Source organism: Zosterops lateralis (assembly GCF_965231275.1).
Source record: "Zosterops lateralis genome assembly, chromosome: 3".
Lineage (NCBI taxonomy): Eukaryota > Metazoa > Chordata > Aves > Passeriformes > Zosteropidae > Zosterops > Zosterops lateralis.
The window spans coordinates 36,808,294-36,832,856 of record NC_139764.1 but is presented as its reverse complement, the minus strand read 5'-3'; the positions used below and the strand labels follow the sequence as shown (position 1 = coordinate 36,832,856).

General features: G+C 36.8%; 1 protein-coding gene across 3 annotated transcripts in view; it reads left to right on the top strand.

Annotated features, from left to right (window-relative positions):
• The window catches only part of PRKN (parkin RBR E3 ubiquitin protein ligase), a gene marked incomplete at its 5' end in the record, with an annotated part of 673,262 nt that overhangs the window by 540,035 nt on the left and 108,664 nt on the right, over positions 1-24,563 (top strand). For all 3 annotated transcript variants that reach the window (XM_083857571.1, XM_083857570.1, XM_083857572.1), the window contains 2 exons: positions 12,703-12,764; positions 24,099-24,248. In XM_083857571.1, the coding sequence (XP_083713697.1) occupies positions 12,703-12,764; positions 24,099-24,248 (212 nt within the window). The remainder of the gene's footprint in view (positions 1-12,702; positions 12,765-24,098; positions 24,249-24,563) is intronic.

Sequence of the window (24,563 nt, the reverse complement as noted above, 5' to 3'; positions counted from 1 at the left end):
TGGGCAAAGAGGAGCTGTACATGTGGAAGGCAGAGGGGGTTCCTGGGGGGATACCAGTTCTTATTTACTTGGTTTATCAACCTGATTAAATGTTAGCTTCAAGTTCAGAGACATTGCAGTCTCCATTTCCAGTGTCTGCATCAGCATTCACAGTGACAAACTCTGTCAGTTTAGTATATATATATTTTTTTTTTTTTTTGGAGGGGGGGAGGTTGATTGGAAACAATTGATGCAGTGATACCTATTACCAAAGGGAGGGGAAAAAACCACATGCATACCCTCACAACCCTCTGCAGCTGGAACTGTACCCTGTGGGGTTTCATGTATGCAGTAACTAAGATTGGAGATTTGGTCCTATATCTATCTGTCTGTTCTGTCTTCAGGCTCACAGCTTAGAAACTCTACACTAAAAATAATTAAAAGAATACAGAAAAAAAGTGGAGATGAAGGGAATAATGGATGTCGTCTAGATAGGGAAAGTAATTCAAATATCAGAAGAAATAGCATTGTGTAGTGTCTGATTTAATGAAGATATATTGGATTTGTGATAGCAAAATTATTTTTAGTTTAAAAAAACATTTAAAGACCAATTAATTATAAGGCATAGCATATCTGTATAAGGTGGTAAAGATAAGGATAGATTCTGTTGCTCTGGATTAACTCAAAAGTTATTTGTGGTCATGTAAGTAAAAACCAGAGGGAGAATCCTGTAGTGTGGTGTGGCAGCTGTTCTGCACCAAATTGCTGGGTAATCTCATGAAATTGCTTTCACTAATTCACTTCAGCGTAGCGATGAGTCTGATGGCATAATGCTGAGCTGTGGGGGTTCTCTCCTGCCCTGCACATAGTAAAGCATATCCCTTTCCCACTGTGTTCCTTGTCCACTCCAGCCACTGAGCTTTAGGTAAATTGTGACAGCCTTGGAATTTTATCACTACAGTGCAAACACAGCCTCCTCTGACTCATTGAAAGGGCCTGTGGCATGTCCACCTGGCAAGGGCTGTTTTCTCTTTTATGCACAAGGGGGGAAATTTAATCAGTTCTTATATCAGCATGATGACTAACCAGAGCAGAAATTTTTCAATATTTTGCAGAAAACTATGGGGTTTTAAAAATAGATATTCCTCCACCGGGTAGAAATAATTCTCTATTTCTTCACTTGTGCTAGTGTACTAGTTTTATCCCTTGTGATTAAAGTATTTATCCCTGCTGATTAAGAAAAAACCACACTGGCCTGGTCTTCAGCTGTAGAGTAAAAAGTATCAGGAATTTTTATTGTTTCTCAATATATATTTTTCAAATGTGGCAGAAAGAGTGTTTCTTTTATTTCATAGGCAAATATGAAGTTGTGCACCAATAAAACAGATAGACCATTTCATTGACAGATCCAAAGAAAAGCATTCTTTATGAGAAAACACTGTATTGCTAATAAAGTGATCCCAACAGCCAAGTTTGTGCTGCTTAATTTGTTTCCTTGGAGTGATATTATAATTCTGACATACTGAAAAATCTCCTCACAGAGACTCATATTGCATTTGTTGCCGAGTGCCTCTTTGATATAACATTTGTTATTGTAGTGCTTGGGGTGTCTTCAGAGGAGTAATATTCTAAATGAACCTGGCTGTATCATCCCTTTAATGCAGAGTAGAATTTTGCATTAAATTTTCAGCTTATTTCAAATGTGTTTTGCCAGTTATTCATCATGAGCGACCTGTTCAAGTATAGGGCCACTATATCAATATAAAATCAGAAAAATCCTTAACACTTTGTCTTTGGGGAATCACTCAGGTCGTTTCAATTCCTTTCTCTTAGATGAACAGACAGTATGATCTCTTGTATTTATGCCTGCCTGTCTGGTTCTTTACAGTAGAAACACGAATCACTGTTTGTAATGCAGGATTAGCCTGTCTCACAGAACATTACTAGAATTAGACCTGCCTAGTGACTTAATTACTTTTTATTCTGTATTTAACTTTGGTTTTCATCACACACCAGCTTCTGCATGCCCAGGAACACTCTGCTTTGTATGTTAGAGCAAATATTGAAGAACATATGTATTATTTACCTGGATTTGCACAGACAAAAAAAATGACAGCAGTATGTAGTTCTGTATTCTGAGCTGCCAGTAAAATGTAAAAAGATTGCACTATGATGTCCTATTAGACCTCAAGACTGGAAGGACAGTTTGTATTGAATACAGGCATTTTTCATAATTATGTTGCCTGCAGAGTTGCCACCTGCCCTGATTTGATCTGATTATGGTGAAATGCAAAACTGTCCTCATTTCATAAGTGGAACTTTTCCATGATCCTTCACAGAGAACAGCAAGATATGCATACATATATTGCTGCTGCAAAGGAAGAAGAAAAATATTACAATTAGGCATCAATTAAGATTTGAACTCCTTTACCAGAGTGCAGGTCACTTTTAGACAATTGCTTCATTCTTTAGAGTTCTGAAAATTATTTTCTGTCTGAAAATCTCCATGAAAAAGAGAAAATCATAGCCATTCAAACAGATATGTCTGTACTATTCTGAGAGATGTTATATATTCTGTGGCTTTTTAAAATTCTCTTTTGGTTGGATGGACTTATTGTCCATGAACATTTATTTTTAGAGTAGCCTGGGCTTGCCTTGTAGTCTGAGTCATTTATGTAGCAATTTAAATATTTGTCTAAGCTCTCAATAAAAGGCTCATGTTGAAGTTTTACAAATGCTTCATAGATTAAAGGAGTAGCATTTTTTTATATACTGTTTATACAGAATGATGTCATATCCCAGGAAAAAAAAAAAAAGAAATGCAAAATTCAAAAGAAAAGCATTGCTGTTTCTGGGTCACTGGATATTGTTTCCCATTGTCCTTTCTCCAATAGTAATTTTGTTCATGCTTATGCATGTGTGAGTAAAAGAGTGAGACCTGCATGTGTGCATCTTGCTTTTTCTGCAGATTTCTTTTTTTTAGCTTGGCATATTGATTTTCCTGTACTGTGGATAGAAAATAACCTTTAAAATTGTATTTTAATTCCTTAAACAATGGTTTTGGAATTAAAAAGGTGGAAAGCTGTGTTTGTTCTCTGGCACCTGGCCACACCTTTCCTGGTGGTGCTGTGGCTTATTCTATATTACATAGTCAGTGTAATAACCTCACTTGGTAAATACAAATGAGATGGAAATTTATTGAAATACGAAACTGGGGTTTTGTATACCTTCCAAAATTATAGGAGAACATTTTTCTTAACTTAACTTTTAAAAGGAAAAAGGATAAATATTTGCTTTCCAAATCTGATTCTCATTTGCAATATTGTTTCCCATGAAAAATATATTTCTGTTATTGAACCATCAGCTGGAAAACTCAGTGTGAACTTTAGTTTAATTTCATCTTAGAAACCTTTTAGCATTTCTATATTATACTTGTTTAGTTCTGTATTCAGAAATTGGAATCTCTTAAGGATTTGCCCTTCAATAACTAGCAAATGAAATTCTTCACTAGTTATTTTTGCCTTGTGTTGACTTTTATTCAGTGATAGTTGGATTTTCCCTGAGAAGACAATCTCCTCTCTCATAAAGTCTCCACCACATGCTGAAAGCTCCTGACCTCTCACTTCCCTCCTCAAAGGTACTGATCATCATCAAAGGCCAATGCCAGCATGAAGGTGGGAATTTGAGAGAACAGAGTTTTCTTTAGAGATTTCAACTACTTTTTGAATAAAAGATGAGAAAACCTTTCATGAATTGAGCTGATAGAGCTAAAAACCTAGCAAACTGAGAGTGAAGAGCTCCTTTCAGGCCAGATCCCTGCAATGAGATTTTCACTTCCATGGTTTATGTGGTAGAAGGTGTGAGTCTTCCAAAAGAAGTTTAAAATAGCGCTCTTGTATCTTAACTAAAAAAAAAAAAAAAAATCACCTGGTTGTGGTAGGAATCCTAGACTTGTCCTCTTTGATGTAAAGAAACTGTAGAAATTACTTCTGTTAACTAAGAAGCATATAAAAATGTTTTCTCTGTAAAATTTAATTTGGCAATAATCAAATCTTCCCACTTGCATGAGAAGAAGGGAGTTTCCTTTTTATTTTTGCTTCTGGAGCTTCTGTATGTGAGCAGTAAAGGTCATAGCTCAATTTCTCATTACAGATAGACAGCATGGAATTTGTTGTGTTGCATGAGTTTGGTATTCACTGACTTTACTGAGAATTGTGTGGGTGAATTTGCACCTATAATTTAAACTGGAATATTGAGCAAGCAGATGGTACAGACTATTCATCAAATATGTTTGCACTGTTGCATGGTTGCCTTGAAGTCTCAGTCTCTTGGGCAATACTGAATATTATTTCTTAGGAAATTTCTCCCCTCTGAAAGACTCTTTCAACAGTTTGTCCCATAGCAGTGCAGAATATACAAAAAACTGCCAAAAATAACGAGCAGTGGCTTGCTGGCATTGCAGAACTCAGTGCAATTCAGGATTTGAATGCTGATGTGACTAAACGTTACTTGTTCAAGTGTGGTTTAAATGCTGTTTAGCAAGGAAGCAAGGAAGTAGGTCCTAAACTGAAATGGCAGGTCAATATTTCTGCTGGTAGTTTTTGTAGCAAAGATTAAAAGAAAACCTTAGCAGAAAATGGCTAATGTGGTTCATTACTTCTAGTCATTTGGCTTTAAAGCATCATTAAAGAAAGCAATGAGTAACAGCATAGTGAAAGCCAGAGTTGTCTGCAACATGAGAAAGCCAGACCAGCAGAATTTGCAACAATCACTTTATGTGATCCTTTCCCAACTCTAATGCAGTCTGTTTGCAGACTTCTTTCACAAGTACTTCATGAGAGTGAAAAATTATGCTCTATGTCTCTGGAGGGTTTTGAATTTAAGAGTACACAAAGATGTAACATATTCAGCTGGGCAACTAACATCTCTAGTGACTGGTTAGAACAGGACAACTGTTGTGTCCTGACAGTCAAGCTTTAATGAAATTTTCTTGCTTATAGCTTCAGCAGCATTTTGATAGCAAAACAATGTATAGGTCTTTTTACTGACTTCAGCTGTCAGAAGTCAATCAAGAAAAAAAGAAAATTAACATGATATTGTTTGATGAGATCATTAATGAAGAGAAAATGGTATTTTAATTCTGATTTTTTTAAAGAGAATAGGTTTCTTATTGCAGATTGACCTTTGAAAAAGTAGCAATTAAATATGTCCTTTTCTGGCACATAGTCTTTTTAACAAAATATTGCATTTTTTGTACAGAGTCAATCTGTTTGTTGGTGCAGATACCTGTAAGCACCACTGACTTAATTGTTGCTGTGATAGTTTGCTTGAACTAAAGAACTGCTCCAACATTTGTAGTTTTAGAGATATTTTTAAAGACTTGGAGAGAAGATCTTCACCATGTTGGTGAAGATCTCTTGGTACAGAAACCACATGCAAGCATTGCTTGTCATCTTCTCTGGTTCAGCATTGCCCAAGTGCAGAGCTGAGCTTTGCAGTCTAAATATGTGCATGCTGAAAGAATTCATTACTTCTTGCTTTTGAAATAAGCTTTTTTAATTTCCCCCCCCCCCCCCCAAAGCAATCTATAATATTGAAGCACTATAATATGTCTTGGTTTGGACATATATTTGTATATCTACTCATCTAGATTATTGTACAGAAAAATATCATCTGCAAACTGATGATTATTAAAATTCTTTACAAGTAAAGAATCCCATGTAATTTTTTAGTTTACTTTATTTGGTTCTGCTGGATAGGTAGTTCTTTACACCAATCGTAAGGTGGCCAAAACAAGAAATTTGGGTATTAAGGGGTGTCCACCAATTTTCAAACATACAGCTGACTGATTTCGTGAGAGGGTTTTGACTCTGACATGTAATTTTATGATTAATTTGGTTAGTAATAATTGATGCTCCAGATGAAGCTGTGTGCCCCTGTGAATCCTTCGCATTTTCAGACCTGTAGATGTAAGGCATGGGACTTGAGATGATAAGTCACAGGACTGTTTTATGGCAGTTCATTTTTAAAAAATTAAATCTTTTTATACAAAGGAGGAAGTATGTAAATATAAGTGTACATAAACAAATTAATGAAGTTCTAAGGTTGTCTAAATTAGGAAATTATGTGGGCAGCAAGAAAAAAATCTCAATAATTTACTATTTACCCAAGTACTGCTCATGTGTGTTGCAAAAAAATTGTGAAAATGGCTGTAGTAATACCCTTCTCTAGAATCTGTGAGAAAATATTTCAACAACTTTTCACAATGCCCAAGGAGTATTCCAAATATAGCCTTATATGCTTATATTCTATAAATTACCTACTTGATATTCTTCATAACATTTTTCTCTTTTCAGTAAAATATTTATGCATTCCAGACGCTCTCCTTAGTTTTGTCTTTGTTCACATTCATATAACATCAAAAATGAGAAAAGGTCACCTGTAACATCTAAACACCTAATTAACACAGGCATAGAGAAGTCACTTCATACTTTGAAATCACCGTCAGTTCTCATAAGAACTGTGATTTCACTGTCACCAGCACAGGATTGCTTTTCACTGGAAGAGATGCAGAGAGCAGAAAGATATGGGGGTTTACAACAATGTTCTGGTTTGTTGAACAGTTTGGGGGAAACTGGGAAAGTGACATAGCAAATTAACGCGCACTAGTTGTGGGACTTCAGACACGATAAGTTTTGTGTTGACTCCACCTTTCTTACTGTCCTGTTTGCACTCCTGTTGTTATTACACTCAGTGCAGCAGGGCTGTGCTCCTCCTACAAAATAGATTTCGTGTATATATATATATATAAAATATCTCTAACTGTTGCTGTATTGCAAGTCCTGCCATTAGAGTTCTGCACTGCCAGATTTTTAGGATTATGTTTTTGAATACAGAACATTTTTTTATATTTACACTAAATTCAGGAAAAATAAGGCAACGTATCCATTAATTTTCTAAGCATGAAGTGGTTATTCTCAAGTATTTAAAATGTTTTCCAGTGGCAAGCTTGGTTTAGCAATTAGCTCTGTGAAAAGATATCCTTTGAAGGACACTGATAGGTATTCGTGCATAGTTATGTTCAGAGCCCACAAAAGGGATGTACTTTTCAGAATTAACAAGTGTTGATGCAGACATAAATTCTAAGTAAGAGAAATGGAAGTTACACTGTGCTCATAATGTAAATGCTTAGCTTGCATGGAGCTAAATGTGAGGGGGATATTTACATGCTCCAATGTTAAGCATGTTTAGAAATTATTGGAGTTGCAGCTGTTAAGTGAAATTCAAATATTCTAACTTTAAAAGTCTAAAAGTTACTTGTGTAAATCCTGCCAAGTCACCTTAAACTCGTCGCTTAATGGAAATAAGGGGATTTTTTTTTTTTGTGCCTTTCTTGGATGGTGGGAATTACCCTGTGAAAGCATGTCTTTCTTTTATCAACTATAAAGGAAGCATGCAAGGAATATATTAGACTCATATAGCAAACATTTTGATGCTTAAATGCATTGACATGAATCTCACACAACTATATTGTTTGGGGAAAGATGAAATTTAAAATTAAATTTAAAATGCAAATGGGCCATGGCTGTGGGAGCAGGACAATAACCCAGTGCAATGGATGAGGCAGGGGCTGATCTGGGTCCTGGCTGGGACAGGCAGAGCTGCTGGTGCCATCAGGACTCCAACACCCCTGTCACTTCTCAGTTGGCTCTATTTGTAGCATATGTTGCTTCCATTTTGCCATTTTATGCAACATTAAAGGCTTGGTTTAATTCTTCATTTGCCTTCTCTCTAAAGAACATAAGTCATACAGAAGGATAATTTTAAGGAAAAAAAAACAGAAGCTAATTCTGTCTCAGAAAAAATATGTGAAGATTTGCGTAATTAAATTGGTAGTAGTTAGAATCATAGTTTAATTACAAGTGTAGTTGAAAATGTGTGTTCAGACCAATTGAAATCAGGGTATTTATGATGTTAGGAGACATACCAAACCATCCTTCCTAAATTTCGCTTCTTTATTCTTCTCTTGGAGATACATGTACTTATATGAACAGATTAAAAATATGTTTACAAAGAGAATACCGCAATGTAAATTGCAAACTTACAGTAACACATTTCTGTAATTTTAAATGGACCTTCATTCATAAGTGCAGCATTTGAAGTTATCTTAAATTATACAGCAATATGAGACTCAAGTAACAACAACATTATTCAAACAAGTAAACTGGTGTATGATGGAATGTGTTGAAGCAAATAAAATGCTTAAATCTAATTTAAGTAATAAAACTTCGAATAGAGGCAAAGAAATTATTTGTTGTGACTTTATAAAGCCGTTGGTCCTTTGAACTGGGTGTCATCCCTTCATTATTTTCCTGCTTAGACTTAGGCTCATTGCTAAAACATCAAATTAGTTTTGTGTATCTGATTGCTCTAAAGTCAATGGAAGTATGACAGAGTTAAAAGTAGTATAAAAATATTAAATATTTGCATCAGTTTTCTATTTCTTCTACCTTGCTCTGCCTTCATAGTTTGCAAGAATCTGTAACAGTCACTGTAGCTGAGAAACATATGAAACACCTAGGTTTGAATGTGGGCTGAAAGAGGCAACAAATAAGCAATTTAGCTGCCATTTTATCAGTCTGCAGGTGCCCTCAATCCTGAGTTTTTGCTTCTGATGAAAGCCAATTGTCCATGTTTTTGCACTGTTTCCTTTCAACACTCTTACATGTAATTATTATTGATTATTATTTTAATATTCCTGTGGTTTGGATTATGTCTGTGGAAATTTCTTGAAGGCTTGTACTTCTCAAGTAATAACTGGAAAGAGGGAAGTGAAAAGTTTTGGTAATTGTTGACACCATTCATTTTAAGCGGTTCTATAGGACAGAGGACATAAAAACTAGTCCTCAAAGCATTCTATACAAAATAGCAGAAATCTGTGAAACATTTTATTTGTATCATTTGGCATGTACTTGTTTTGCATCAGAAACTTAGAAAATACATTTTTCTATAAATGTTTGGTGTGTACAGTTTGCCAGTGAACCCATCAGGTGCTGTGCTTAACTACTAATAATTTTCAAGTTTTCATGTGTGTTTTCATATACATTAATATGTTGGTGGATAGATGGAGGAATTTGTGGGTGAGATGAAAAAATAGTTCTTAATAGTTTTGAGCAGAGAGGAGGTTTTTTTAAGTCTCTTTATGTTTTGTTTATGGAATGATAACTTGTCATAACCTTTGTCTCTAGTAACAGTGCAAGGATTCAACATAATCCAAGATTTTTTCAAAACTCACAGATATTTGGTAAAAACAGCTTACAGTGTTAGAGCATTTTTTACAAAGGTCCGCTTACAGAAAAGAAGAGATTAAAAACAGAAATAGGAAACACCTGAAATATACCCAGAAATATTTTTTTAAAAAAGAAAAAAAAAAGAAAAAGGAAGATTTCTTTTTTTCCTGAGATTATTGCTTCTGAAATGTGACAATCTGAGATGACTTCTTACAGACAGCAGACTGTTAAGATATGTCAGTATAATTCAATATTGTATGCATTTGACATTTCTGAACTCATTGCTGAAAAGAATCATGCCAACAGTGACATAGTTTTTAAGCTCTCTCTCTTTGCTAGTAACGTCAGGATCTGTTGTGTAATCAACTAAGCAAGATTCAGTGAAAATCTGAACTATGAAAAGATAGAAAACCCAGTTAGGCAAGTCTCTGAAAAACAAACTATTCAAAATATTTCATTTGGAAGAAGATGCAGCAGTGGATGACTAGTAACACTTAAACATGCATGTTTTCTGTAGAATCATAGAACAATTTGAGTTGGAAAGGACATTTAAAGGTCATCTAGTCCAGCCTCCTGCAATAAGTAGCAACACCTTCAACTAGGTCAGGTTTCTCAGGGCCCTGGCCAGCCTGACCTTGAACGGGACAATGCATTTCAGTGTTTCACCACCCTCACCATAAAAACACTTATTTCTTATATCTGGTCTAAATCAACCCTCCTGCAGTTTAAAACCATTACCCTTTTCCTTTCGCCATAGGCCTCATCAAGTTCTGGAAGGCCACTGTAATGTCCCCCTGAGCCTTCTGATTTCCAGGGCAAACAATCCCAATCCTCTTACCTTTCCTAACAGGGCAGGTGCTCCAGCCCTCTCATCTTGATGACCTTGCTCTGGACCCACTCCAACACATGCACATCCTTGTGATGTTCTGGGGTCCCCAGAGCTGGATGCAGCCCTGCAGGTGGGGGCTGAGCAGAGCAGAGCAGAGGGGCAGGATTCCCTCTCTCTCCCTGCTGCCCACGCTGCTTTGGGTGCACCTCAGGACATGTTTGTGCAAGTGCTCCTTCCCAGCACATGTCCACCATCTCACCCCCAGCATCCCCAAGTTCTTCTTGGCAGAGCTGCTCTTAATCCATTCATCCCCAGCCTGTATGGAAGAAAGAGAGGATGCATATAAGGAGTTCATAAAGGGAAGATTATATAATTTATGTGTGAGGGCAGAATAGGATGGATTTCTACAGGGAAAAAAGGGTACTCAGGAAATATGATTTTAAGGAGAATAGAGAGAAAAAGTTCTTGCTAGGAAAGTAAAAGGAAACCTTTCAATTTTAAGGAGTTTAGTGAATAGCAAATTGGAAAAGATAAGAGGGAGGAAAGAAATACTTGATTGAAGTAGAAGCTGTAAGAACTCCAAAAAGCAGAATGTAGTTTAGTTGGTGTTCTAAAGCTAACATCTGTCAAAGATTAACAGGCAGAATTACATGAACTCATAATTATCCTCTACACTTAGAAATTCCTACGGCAGAATGCAATCAATGCAGATATTTTCAGGGAAAATCATGTGCAGGAAAATATATTGCTAATTATGTAAGAACCTGAGGCTAAGAGAGAGGAACGATGTTTTATACAATAAGTTTTGATTTGAAACACAGAGAAGACAACTGTTCTAGACTACAACCCAGGGCACGGGTCAAAAAGTTAGTGAGAGAGAGTTGGATGGAGATGTAAATCACAGTGAGAATACAAGAAAGTGCTGGGTAGCAGTGATTCTGTGGTAGGAGTAGCAAGGGCAATTAAGTGCATTGAGAAAGAAAGAGTAAACAGCATGGAGAAAATGAGAAAAGAAACTTAAAAGTGATACATAGGTTGTGGTTCTGGAAGTTGAGAAGAATAAAATCTGATTAAGAAATAATCACTTAGCACAAAAACATGCATTCAAATATGTGAATATCCTTGTGCATGAGGAAGAGGTGGGTGAAAAGAAGCCTGTAGGAATATCATAGGTTTCATTAAATAGAAGAAATACTAATATTTACATAGAGACAATTCATTAATAGGCAATCTCTACGATATGCTTAAACCTGGGCCAACTTCAAACTTCATACCTTTTTAAGAGTTTGCTGCTGAAGTTGAATAGATGGTGCATTCTTCACCTATTCCTCCTCAGAATGAAGATAAAATATTTAGCAGTAAAAAGTTGAGTAGCATTTAAATCGGTTCTCTAGGTGGAAAAATTATGCTAATACAAGACTTGTACCAGTGTAATTGTGTCTATTGTTCATTTTTTGCCTTTTTAGTTACTTTACTTTCAGGAGTAGTCTTTTCCTTCTGCATCCCTAAGACAGCTATGACAACAGAAAGTATTGAGTCTAGGCCATGTCTCATTGGCCTTGAGTAAAACCATGGTGCTGGTGGAGACTTCCTGATAGTTGCATCCAAATTCATTTGTATTCTTTTAATGGCAGTCATTAAGAGTGAAAGGTAACTATTTGTAGTGGCATCAGCAGAAAACCGGGTTGATAAATACCGTTTTTCCTCCCATTTTCTGGGGGTAACTATGCTTTTAATTCCTTTTAAGAAATTTTCTCTGTTCACTGAGATGCTTCAATTTATGGTAAAAAGTATAAGCCCAGATAGCTTTCACAGTCTGCAGTTTCATCCCTTGTCAGGAATTAGTCTGGTAATGTATAAAAGTAATTTACAAAAGTAGTGTACAGCAGCCTTGATTTCATCACCAGGAAGGTAACCATAGTCTGAACATGTCACTAAAGTGCATTGCAGCTAGCAAGACATATTCTTTCTTACTGACTGGTACAGATGTGAAAGTTTGTAGTGATTGAAAATTAATCTCTTTGCAAAATTCTTGTAAACCACACAAACCACTCCTCTGCCTGTGTTCCTGGTTTGTGTGCTAACACCAGTGGGTAACAGCCAGATATATGTGAAATGGGTTATATTTGTGACCGATCTGTGGGGCCTATTAAATCCTGCAGGAAATCAGGAAAAGCGTGTTTCTATTCTTAGAAATGAGTCCAAACCTGTTGTGTGAATCAGAATTCAGCTTTGGGCAGCTCCAATGTTTTGATGTGAGATCCTCTTTTAACAGGCTTTTTGGCTTATACTGAGGGTTGGCGGTATCTGGCAGACAGTGCTGCCCTTTTCATCTTGCTTTTGTTTGTAGTCCTTTGGGGAAAGGGCTAAAATATTCAGAATATAACCTTTCTAAGTGTTCTTGGTAGCATGCTCAGAAATGTGGAAGGATTATTTGATAGATGGTTTTCAGTTTTCTGGTTCCTGCAGAGCCATAGCTAATCTTTCTAATCTTCTTTATCTAAGGTAATCTGTATATTCTATCATCTCTGCATCTACGTGTCTTATGCTGAAACTGCACTGACAGGAAGCTCTAAAATGCCTGGTTTTGTTTCTTTCCAACAGCTGGCTGTCCAGATTCCTTGATTAAAGAACTTCATCACTTCAGGATTCTGGGAGAAGAACAGGTGAGTTAGCATCTTGAAGGCAGCGTCTTAATGTCATGAAAGATAGACGCTAATGAGACAGTTTCATCTCTCTCCAGGGAAATAGAGTGTATCTCATGACCTCCAAAGACCTGAAATGTGGGGGAAAAAACCACCCAGGAGTTATATGTGAGAGTTGGGGGTTTTTTTATTCTATCTGTCAGCCTTGACAGGTTATTAATTGGTACATCTGCTACCTGCCTCAGTTTTTCAGCTTTTGACTACAGCAGTAAACAGATTCTCCAAAGCAGCAAACAAACAATCTGACTATGGGATTGGTACTTATGGCTACTCATGATATTATCCATCCCTTTGTGTGTCCTTTTTTCTCTTTTAAAATAGCGTTTCTCATAATTATAACTGTGCTTTGCACTCGGAAAACTATTTCTGTAGAGGGACCTTAGAAAAGCATAAATAAGGTATGCTTTACAATACTCACAAGAAGGTCAGTTATTATTTTGTCAGTAATGAAATACACATACAGAGGTATTGAGAAATGGCCTTAAATTCTGAGAGACAAGTTGAATTTTCAAACGCTCAATGCTTCTGAAATTCAAGTTGTCTTTTTCTCTGAAGTATCCCTCCTAAGGTAATGGTTACAAAGCCTGAATGCATGACATGCAGCTGCAGGTGCTAGGGACAAGGGGCTGAAAGCCCAGCATTAGTGTGCTGTACATGACAATATCCACAGCTTAAATGAACCTGGCAGCAAGGGACTTGCACAAGGTTCTATGAGGGCTGCGACAGAGGTAGGAGCAACTCCTAAGATGTTAATTCAAAGTCTTGTTTCATTTTAAAATCAAATTTTATTGTCAAGAACACTCTGTTGCTTCTCCTATCCCTGTCACTCTCTTTTTTTAATTACAATTATGGCTGCTGTTACAATTTCCAGGCTTCCAATTTTCCTCCACCAGCTCCCCACTTTAGTTGTCGTAGGCTCATGGACTCAGCTTTTTCTTAGCAAGAGATACTGGAACCAGCAAGAGATAGAGGAATCAAGTGAGATGGAGGACTTAGGAAGAGGAAATAAAAGAGTTAGGACCACATTGATGGAGTCAAGAGACTGATTAGAGCTACCTGACAAATGGAGGGCAGAGTGAGATGAGGCTTGGGTAGAATGAAGAGATGGGACTGTTTCATGGGAGGGTCGGGAGTAGAAACCAGAAGGATAAGGGTCTGAAAAGGAGTGTGGACAAGGGCTGGAAGGGAATGACCAAATACAGCAGCTTGCTGAAGAGACTGGTAAATAAAGGAAGATCTGCACTTAAGCTGTATGAAGAGATGAAGCTGAGCAGTCTAGGAAGAGTGGGACAAAAGGAGAAATTTGAAGGAAAAGTGAGGAGCAGCCAAACCAAAAGGCTGCAAGTATGAAAGAGAGGACTGAATCAGACAGACTTGACAACTCTCCTGGAAAAGCCCTAGAATGGAGCTGTGGACCTTAGCCTGACTAATGACCACTGACAGAGCAATATTTAACTGATAGACTTTATTTGCAAATAGTGAACATTGTCATGAGGCTTGAATTATTCCATCAGCCCATACAAGTACAAGGGTTGTTGCAAATACATTCTGTCCCTACAAAAACATTGTTATCATGAGTCTACTGAAGACCACAGTAGCTTTTGTTTGAAGTTAGCACACACTTTGATATTCAGGAAATCAATCATTGCAAAACCAAGACAGAAAAAAATTAAAATACATCTAAATGAAGAAAGAAAGGAATTACAGGCAAAGTCCTTATTCACGTGACTATCTATGTATTTCTTACATTTATTTAGTTATGTATTTGCTTTTTAAAATATCTAAAATTTTTCTTTTTCTGTTATCATGTTTACTAGATAGAAAAAAATCATAATTAATTATAACACTGTTTTATTCAGACTTCTTACAATTCCAGTATTATAAACCATCATATATTTTCTTCCACTTCAAGCAATAGCCAAAGAAAAATAGGGACATGTTCCTGATTCATATCCAATCTTGATTTATTTTTAAAGTGCTTATGTATTTAAGGCCAGATTATAAAAGCAGAATGGACTATTGTGATAATCTGTTCTGATCTACTTTAGAATACACATTACATGACTTTTTTGGATTAATTCTTGTCTAAACTGCAGTATATTGCCTAGAAAAGCATCTATTCTTTGTTTACAAATCACTTGCAGACTTTAGATCCTATTATACCTCTCAGTAGTGAAAGATAAAATATTTCCAACCTCTTTCCTTTCCACCACTCCACCAGCACCAGCACGTTTCCTATGTTGCATATCTCCCATTCCTCAGAGTTCAAGCAAAAAAAAAATGGTGTCCCTCTTTTGTTCACTGAGCATTTGTTTCCTGTAAATAAAAATATAAATAAACTGACCAGGTAAATGCTCATATATATCTAAATACTTAACATATGTAACATTTGTTGACGTCATTAGGAAAGAAAGGTTTTGAGTGGCTTTCAGGATCAAACCTCTTGAAAACATGTGTCTGACTGTCTAGCTGAAATATCTTTTCATAAATATAAGCATTAATGAAAAACTAATGCTAGAACTAGGAACTAGAAGTGTGAAGAATTGATGACTAATATTTTCTTAAAGTATTTGTATAATAATAAGACTCTTGTTCAAATAATCAAACTTCTTGGTAGTCTCCTGGACATGTAAACTTTTCATGTCTCCTGTTCTGTTAGAAACATACATTATGGGAAATTTATTCCAGCTGGAAAGTCCATCTTTTAAGGTTTCTCCAGTGGCAATAAGATAGTTTTTAAACAGGGAATCAGTTTTGGACTTTATGGAAAGACAGAATCATAGTCTGCATGGTGAAATAGAAGAGTACAAGCTGCACTGATACATGATATGCATTGTGGCTGCCTAACTTACCACATAAAACCAGCTTCCATAGTAATGGGCTGAAAATGCAGCACAAATACACTCAGCAACAGATTGCTGCCCCACTTGATACTTGGCTCTTTGAGATGGTGGCAGAGAGTCTGACCCAGGAAGAGTCTCCAGAGGCAGCTTTGTCTGGTTTCTTTTGGACTCCCTTGTCACAGACTCTCCCAGTCCAGAAGGGTCTGTAGAAGACAAAGAGAGTCTCCTCCACATGGAGTCCCAGGAAGGGTAAAGGCAGAAGCTTTCTAATTGCCCAAAGCTCTGCTGAGCTTTCTCTTGCAATTTGCTCTCACTTTTCATAATCCATCTATTTCCCCTGGCTTAATGGGTGCAGCCCAATCTGCTGGCTGACTCTTCCATTTCTTAAGTAACTGAGATACAGTCAGGATCGGATTGAAAGATTCAGTAAGTGGGGAGTGATCAAAAAATAGCACAAGGTAAGAAAGTCTCCCACAGTAGCCATTTGCCCTGTCAGGCTGGCTGTCTCTGCAAGTAAATGTTTCTACAAGTGGTCATAGTACAAGCTGCTTACAAATATATGCTAAAAATGCACCAAATACGGGCTCTGTTCAAATACAGTGGAAGGCAGGTAATTGTACAAGGCAATGCCAGAGACAGCAGAGAAAACACTCCAAGCATAAACACCACAATACACCAGCATAGCAAGATGACTTGCAGTGAACTGTTATGGAGTCTCCCTAATGACTCTATGAGAAACTTCCCTCTTGTCCCCAAAGTGATAGAAAAAAATCTCGTTTAATTGTTTAAATGGAATATTGTGATTCATGAATAAAATAGTAGCCACATCTGAAGGCTGGAAGGGAAAACAAATAACACAAGAGCAAGCAATCTGCTGCTATACCTGAGTGCCCCCAACAGGTCACAGCACAGATGAAGCAGTTGAGTTGCTAGTGGCAGGAAAGCAGGAAAGCAAGCTGCTAAGTAATGTATAGCTGCACTTCTCTGTTGCATCATCTGCTCTGACAACTTTGCAGAATGTATTGGCCAGTTCCTTGATATTTTGACAGGGGAACGATCAATTTTAACAGATCTGTCCTATCAGCTGCTACTGAAACTCATATCACTGCTCACTTTTAGAACATTTAGAACTATTGTGAGCATTTATATCCCTGGAACCTGAGCCAGCCTGAATGGGGACAGTTGTGTGTGTGTGTGGGGGGGTGTTAGGTTTTTTTCCCCACACTTCCTTCTCAATTAAGGAAAACTTGCACAAAAGAATGCCCTAGAATATTCTATTTTGGAATTCTGCAGATTCATATCCCCATGCTCTTCAAAGGTGGTGTGGGCTTGTGCTAGTGAGCTGTAACTTTAGGAGATACAGAAATCAAGTATGACATGAGCACAGCACGGTTAGAGATCATTTAACATTAGTTGAGGTTTGGAAGGATTTTGTGTACAATGTGTGGGTTTGACAAGGCTGGTTTTTCTTTTTAATTGCTAAAGGAATTTTTTATTTTAAATGCATGCTACTGAATATTCATGTAAAGTCAGTCTTAAAGTAATTGATATATATTTAACCATTCAGGCAAAAGTAATGTCAGATGACAATACTAATTAATCAGCTGAGTTTAATACAGGAACTGTCAAATATGATCAACAAAGTGCTTCTGAAGTATTTCTGGGTTAAGATTTTTTTTTTTAATAACAACACTTGGACAAAATCTAAGCTGCATCTCAGTAATTCTAACCAGTTAAAGAACAAAGTAAATTTTCACTGGATGATTTCTCTAGTTTGCAATTACTAAGCCAAAGTTATTTTGTTCGTATTCTAGAACCTTTATCTTTACAAGTGTAGTTTCTTACACCTCTGCTGCTTCAGCTACTATTCAGTGTAAGTGATAGCTACACACATCTCTGCTTCTGCCATTTTTCTAACTCTCTTTTCTCTCCATCTCATTTGGTCACCTTTTGGATTTGTCACCACAATCCTATCACATGTTCTCTAAGACTGAGCTACTGCATTTAACTTTTGATTCTCTTTACAGCACTTTATTTTAATAGCTGGAACTTCACAAAAAACTTCATATGACTAGTGATATGCCTCTCTTTCCTTCCTGTGCTGTACCCGCCTGGAATGTCTCTTAATGTCTCCACTTTCTTCCCTCACTCTGAGGCAATTGGGATTCCTGTGAATTCCTCAGTTTTGTCACTTCTGGATTATTCTAACTTTAGCCTTTAAGTTCTTGTCATAAGCAGGATATCCCTACATTAATACACTTTTTGAACTTATTGTACTGTAGGCAAGTAAAAGTCATTTATTTTTGGTTCAACAGCTGAAATAAAGAATGAAGAGAAAAAAGTAGAAAGTACTTAGTCAAAACTAATTTGAAGGAATTTTTTTTCTGTCAAAACCAAACAAAAAAAGTGTCATTTTATATAGAATCCAAATTTCTCTTCTACACAGCTTTCATTTAATTTGGAGGGAAGGTTTGAACCCCAGTGTTCAGGATGTCAGATGCATGTGGAAGTTAGGACTTCTTCCATGCCTTGGACAGCTTTGATGTGCTTTCAGGAAATATGCATGTGTTCACTCTTGTGACCTGGGAACTGGGAGCCAGGATGTACTGCACTGAAACTCAGTTCCACAGTTTACAACAGCATCAGCTGAACACATTTCCTTGCATCAATTACAGCCTTGATGGGTGTCACTTGTAGTGGGAAGAGGAATGTGCATTTGAGCTCCACAAGGGTCAGAAGAAACCGAATGTTTATCTCTGGCATTCAGTCTATTCAGACTGATCTGTCAGTACCTGCTGGAAGATCACAAACTTCCAGTAGTTTGTAAATACAGTGCTAACCCATACACTGTGCTCAGTCCCCTTTCTTCATTGTATCATATTGCCCCAGGTATATTCAGTTTGATTTCCAATACAACCTGCTCCAGTATCCTCTGTTCTGTATTTTCTATTTTCATCTTCATCACCTTGTGCTTGCTTTAATATCATTCTGCTAACTGCAATCTTTCTTTGTTTTCTCCCCATTTCTACTCCAGTTTAATTTTGCCTGTGAATTGTGGTGCACTGGTCCAGTTAGAGGTTTCTTACCTAAATATTTTCTTCAAACTACTGCCTTACCCAGTTTTCCATGACTCTCCAGTCAGGCAAATTCCAGCCCTCTAGAGATGGTTGTATTTTTTGTCTCCTTGGGTGCTCCTGTGGTTACATGGAGCTGATGCACTGAATTTGTTCTTCCAATCTGACCAGGGGCCAGCAGAGAAGCCCAAAAACTCAGGAAAAGTAAGTTAGGAGAGCTCCATGGAGAGCTATGTCAGTCCATCACTTTTAATCTGTATTAGATGATGCATTTGTAAGTATTTCTACTAGTCCAAGGAGTGCTACTGGTTTTGTACTGTAAGTTGTCTAATTACATTATGGAACTAATTCTTGGAGTTTTTGTATGTGCATAATAAATATAAATAAAGTGCTTAGTCTGCATTGTGGACCAATAGTCTACACAATTTAATTTTGAAACACACAGATGGTTATTTGATTTATAGGAGCAGTAAAAACAATCTGACTCCAGAAAGTAGATTTGCTTTCCTCTGAGACTTTTACATGCAGTTAAAGAAACAAGTAATTGAATTACATTTCAGAGATTTGGGCTTTACATCTACTGTTATACTTTTGTCCAAAGTTGTCTGCAGGGCTGCTACTGAGCAGATGCTTTTAGGTATGTGAGGAGGGAAAGAAAACAATACCCAAAATGCAAAAGCAAAATTAAAAAGCTCAAGTGCTGTGGCAAGAGGATTGGAATAAATGACCTTTAAGATTTCTTCCAACCCAAACCATTCTATAATTCTATGATAATAAATAATTTGTAAATTAATCAACATGGCCAGGAATCACTGTGTTCATGAAGTGTGTTTTGCAGGAGTTTTTCATGAAGTGTGTTTTGCAGGAGTTTTGTGCATCTAGGAGCATTTCAGTTTTGTTTTGGTATCTGAATCTCGATGCAACTGAAAAGACTGCAATCTGTAGTTAATCTGTTATTCCTGTGTCAGCCCAGAGATTTCATTTATATTACCCTTGATTTACAACATCAAATGATTGAATTTCCACTGCTTGAAAACCCAGTATCATTCTAAGACTCAAGGGAAACCATCCCAACCTGGAAAGTAGAGAGCAAGGAATAAATGGTTACAATTATCCAGCCTCTGTGTCTATGTCATACTGTAACTTGCAATCTAAAGGCCCAGACAAGTCTCTACAAAGATTACACAAAAGAACTTATTTCTATGGTCAAAATACTGTAAGTAGAGCTTATAAGTAGAGCTTTTTTGACTCCAAATTTTATTCCCTGAAAAGTATAGATTTGGGCTGAATGGGACAATTCACAATTTAAGGGGAAGGTTCACAAATGGATGCAGTTTTCAGAGAGCAAACAGAATATTTTACAGCTACCTTATTCATATACCTTTAGCTGTCTTAGCACCAATGTTTTAGAGTAAATTGCATTTATGAAGCTTTGGGGTTTTTTTCCAAGTTTCCATTGAAATATGTAGTTCTGGAAGAATCCAGCATCTATTTACTGACCTGTATTTCTGAGGACATTATTACAGTAGCACAGGGATGCCTGACATGCTTTACCTGGTAGCTGCTTTCTAGCAGCAGTAGATGGCTGGTGATTTCTGTATAATTTTGTGCCACTCATTACCATAGTATTTGACGTCCTCATGACTATTAATGGATTTTGCCTCTTAACATTGCATTGAAATCAGCAAGTATCATTCTTCCTCTTTACAAATGGGGGACTGATGAGAAGCATAGATTAAATGACTTAGGTAAAAGCCACAGGAAGGCTGTGCTGCTGCCAGGAATGAAATCAGGTACCGTGAATGCCAATTCCATCAAGTTTCCCATATATTATACTTTGTGAGAGGTTTTTCCTAAAATAATTGGAGATACTCTCCTCCTTGTAGCATGCAGAACAACCTTACACAAGATGAGTGCATCTCTAAATAGGACGCACACTAAAAATTGCATATGGATAAAAATTGAGTAATGGATACTGTGAAATACTTTGAATGGACAGAAGAGCTAGATTCATCTTTCAATTACAGCTCTTTATGTGTTAGATATCTAGCCTAAGTTAGTTTTCTTGGCTTTTTCCATAACATTTCCATAGTGTGATTAATCTTACCTATCATAAACATCATACCTAAGTCAGGATAAATGCCCTCCTTGGGATCTTATTTCTTCTTATTCACTTGGAGCCTTGTTTAGGCTAAATGTTTAATTTTAGATGAGCTAAAATTCTGTGAGGTGGTTCACAGTCTAAGCTATCTAGATAGCTAAACCTTTGTTTTAAAAAAAACTAAGGGTGGGTGAGTTGAGATCAGAATTATTGGAACTAAAGCAGCTATTGTAAGAGTCACCTAATTTCAGGTGCCATTTTCTAGGAAGTTGTCAATTCTCTCATTTAAAAAAAAAAAAAAAAAAAAAAAAAAAAAAAAAAAAAAGGGCACTTGAGGGCTCAGTTCTTATTTAGATGTACAAATCTAAGGAGCAAAGATGAATTGCATCCCATCTCTCCTGTTAATTATAAAAGAAGTCTACACAACTAGTGCAATTACAGGCATCATCACTGTGGAAATTCAAACTAAATTAAATTAATTCTACTTTAGGTCTCCAGTTAAGAGGCAAAGTAAACCAGTGGATGTTGTGTGCTGTAATATCCTTAAATATTTCATCCAGACGTGATCATAAACATATCATGGGCTCCAAAGACATTTAAAGGCTCTTGAAAATTGACTTGCTTAATGCACGCGGATTACATGAGTCCAGTTTGATATGTATGGCTGTGGTGTATAGGAAAAAAATGTATCTATCTCTAATAGGTATGGCCTGTCACTATATGCAAATATTTAATTAATAATTCATTATAATAGTTTTGGTCCTTCACAAATTTTTTAGAAATTCACTCTGAATGTAAAGTGAGCCATTTTGTTTCAAGCCACTGAATAAAGAATATAAATCCACATATATTGTGTAGATTATGCTATGACAGCAAATATATTCTGCTACTTTGTGTTTCAGTTGGTTGCTGGGTTTTAATTGAGCAGGACACAAGGAAAAATAAATTGGAAAATGACATAAATGTATCTAGACTTTGAAAGTAGAAAACAGGCTGGTAACTAGATATCAAGATATGTGAATGAATTTAGCAGGATCTTTTCTGGATTTTTTTTTTTTTTTTGCTGTTGTAGTGAGAAAATCACTGGTGAGAGTGCCATAGTTATTTGGAATGAGTCCTGTGGTGAACCAGTATAAAATGCCAAATTTGTTGGACAGAAAACAATGTTGCTGAACACCTTGTCAGTAGGTAAACTGGACATTCACATTTTGTATCTTTCCCTAACAAGACAAATAAAAAAAAAATTAAAAAAAAAAAAAAAAAAAAAGAGAGAGAGAGGAGTCTCGAGGGGTCTCTCCATGCCCTTTTAGTATAAGTTAATGGCTGGAAAGTGTATTCTTGTTTTTCTGCTGAGAATTTTTAATGTAAATGCTGACAGAATCTCAGCTACAGTGTCACTAGCGTTTACCTTCATAATGAGAAGCTATTAAAAATCCCACATGCAGCACAAAGTTCCCTCTTAACAGGGTAAGATAATCACCATCCTCACCTTCAGGTGCAGTCTGTACCCTAGAGAGTTTTGGAGCTATGGTTACCTAAATTTCTATACAGGTCAACCAAATTACTCTGGATTTGAGCACAATGATAACACAGGAAAACACCAGTTGACTTCTTGAGCCCCCACATTCAAGGAGGTTTTGCAGACATATCTTGCGCATTTCTCAAAATAATATTATTTTCCAAATACAAGATTCTTAAGTCAGGATTTCTGGCTGTTTTTCTTACACTGATAGATATTTTTGAAGTCTTTTTCTCCTTTTAGATTTTGCTTTTCTTTTCAGAGGTTGTTTGGATTTTTCGTTAATTAACAAAGTTGGATAATTTAAGTTTGGGTTGATTTTCTTTTCTGTGATGCAAACTTTCGTGTTTCTATGTTATAGTCTTTTAAGAACCCTAATGTTATTTTAAGAAGCCAGTTTAACAAGACATGTTGTGACAGCATTTGCAGAAAAATCATCTGAAATGTACCCACAAGGCATGTAGTAGAGCCTTCTTTGTAATTTAAAATTCTTTTTTGTATGCTGTATGTATGAGGTGTTGGTCCTAAAGCTTCAATTTTCCTTGAAAGATTTCTTTGGAGAGGGATGTGGATTGGAGAAAGAATTTTTTGTTTGCTATCCTCCCAAAAAAGGAAACAGGATTTTCATGAGCCATTATGGGATAAAATCTTATGAAGCACTAAATACTGTTGTGAGTGCTGTAACATAAAGCTCTGCTTTGTTTCTTTAGCACACCATAAAGTCTGCTCACAGAGAAAATTCATACCTACTCCCTTCCTCTTTGGCCTTTTGGATTTGCCTGTTTTCTTTGGGGCTGTTAGGACCAAATGCTTTCATTTATTTCCCTCCACAATAGAGCAGATTTATAGGTGAATCTGCAGCCTGGTTTACAGTGGTTATACAGCCACTGGTGTGGAACTGCACCAACACAGAACCCTAGAGTGAATGTGATTTACATGTACACAGCATGATTTGTACCAGCTCAGTTTACCTTTGGCTGAAAGGAGGGTAAATTAGACATGGGGAAGTTATTGCAGTAACATCAGTCATTTTAGAGCAGGCTTTTTTCAGTGAGTGTATACTGGGCATGTTACTTAATGCTTTGTGTCAGTGCCTCCATCGTTAAAGTTATGGCATTTCCATGGCCTTTTAGGCTATCAGGATGGAATTAAATGAAAAGTGAAAAAACTTTAAAAAATTTCATGGGAGATACAGAAAAAAAAATACCTAGCATTGAAATGAATGCATATAAGAGAGTTATTCTGTTGATCAGTTTAATGATCAGCTTGCTTTTAAAATAAAGTTGCCTAGGCAGAATTTTACAGCCCTTAAAGTCTAAAACATTACACTACTTCTAGCTATAGATCCCTGAAGGGGGTTTTTTGTGTGTTCTCTTCAATCTGTATACAGAATTCATTATTTCTCTGTTGGACTATTTTTATGATGTTTACAATAATTTTTTATAGTAATATAAGTGTACTTGACGTTACTTACAAAAACAGACTGCTGTTTTCTTGATTTTAATATCCCACACAGTATTCTGGTGCTGAAAATGGCTGTGAGCCAGAAAACAATGCACATGATAGGAGGTGGAGCAGAGTAACACCCCATTTAATTATACTGCAAAGTTTTAGACTTCTGGCAAATAACCTGAACTTAGCATGTGAGATTTTAGAACAATTGATCAGATTATATGTCAAACTTTGAGCCAAACTGAAAGGTTTTCTTTGCGTGCTGCTAGGAGTTTAACAGCACTGTGTTGTTGTTTTGTGTTTTAGTACAACCGGTACCAGCGCTATGGGGCCGAGGAGTGCGTGCTGCAGATGGGAGGAGTGCTCTGCCCAACCCCTGGCTGTGGGGCAGGGCTGCTGCCTGAGCCAGGCCTGAGGAGAATCCTCTGTGAACCAGGCAACGGGATAGGCTGTGGGGTAAGTACCTACATCTTCCTTCTAGTGAAGTCGGAAATAATTGATATCATACAACCGACGCTAAGACGAAGGGGGGAAATGTGGTTGGCTTTTTCACCTTTTCCATCAGTGACTCTGAATTGCCCTTCACACCAGAGTGGGATAGCGCAGCTCAAGAAACAATTTAAATATAGCACGATGGCTTAGGAATGATGACTTCATCATGTAGAATGTGTCCATTCCATAATTCTTTGCTTTATTTGGTTTAAGAAGTTGCTGAGTAGTTACAGTAAGAAATTGAGCTGTGCAAATGAAAATCCAAAAGCACTCTGACTT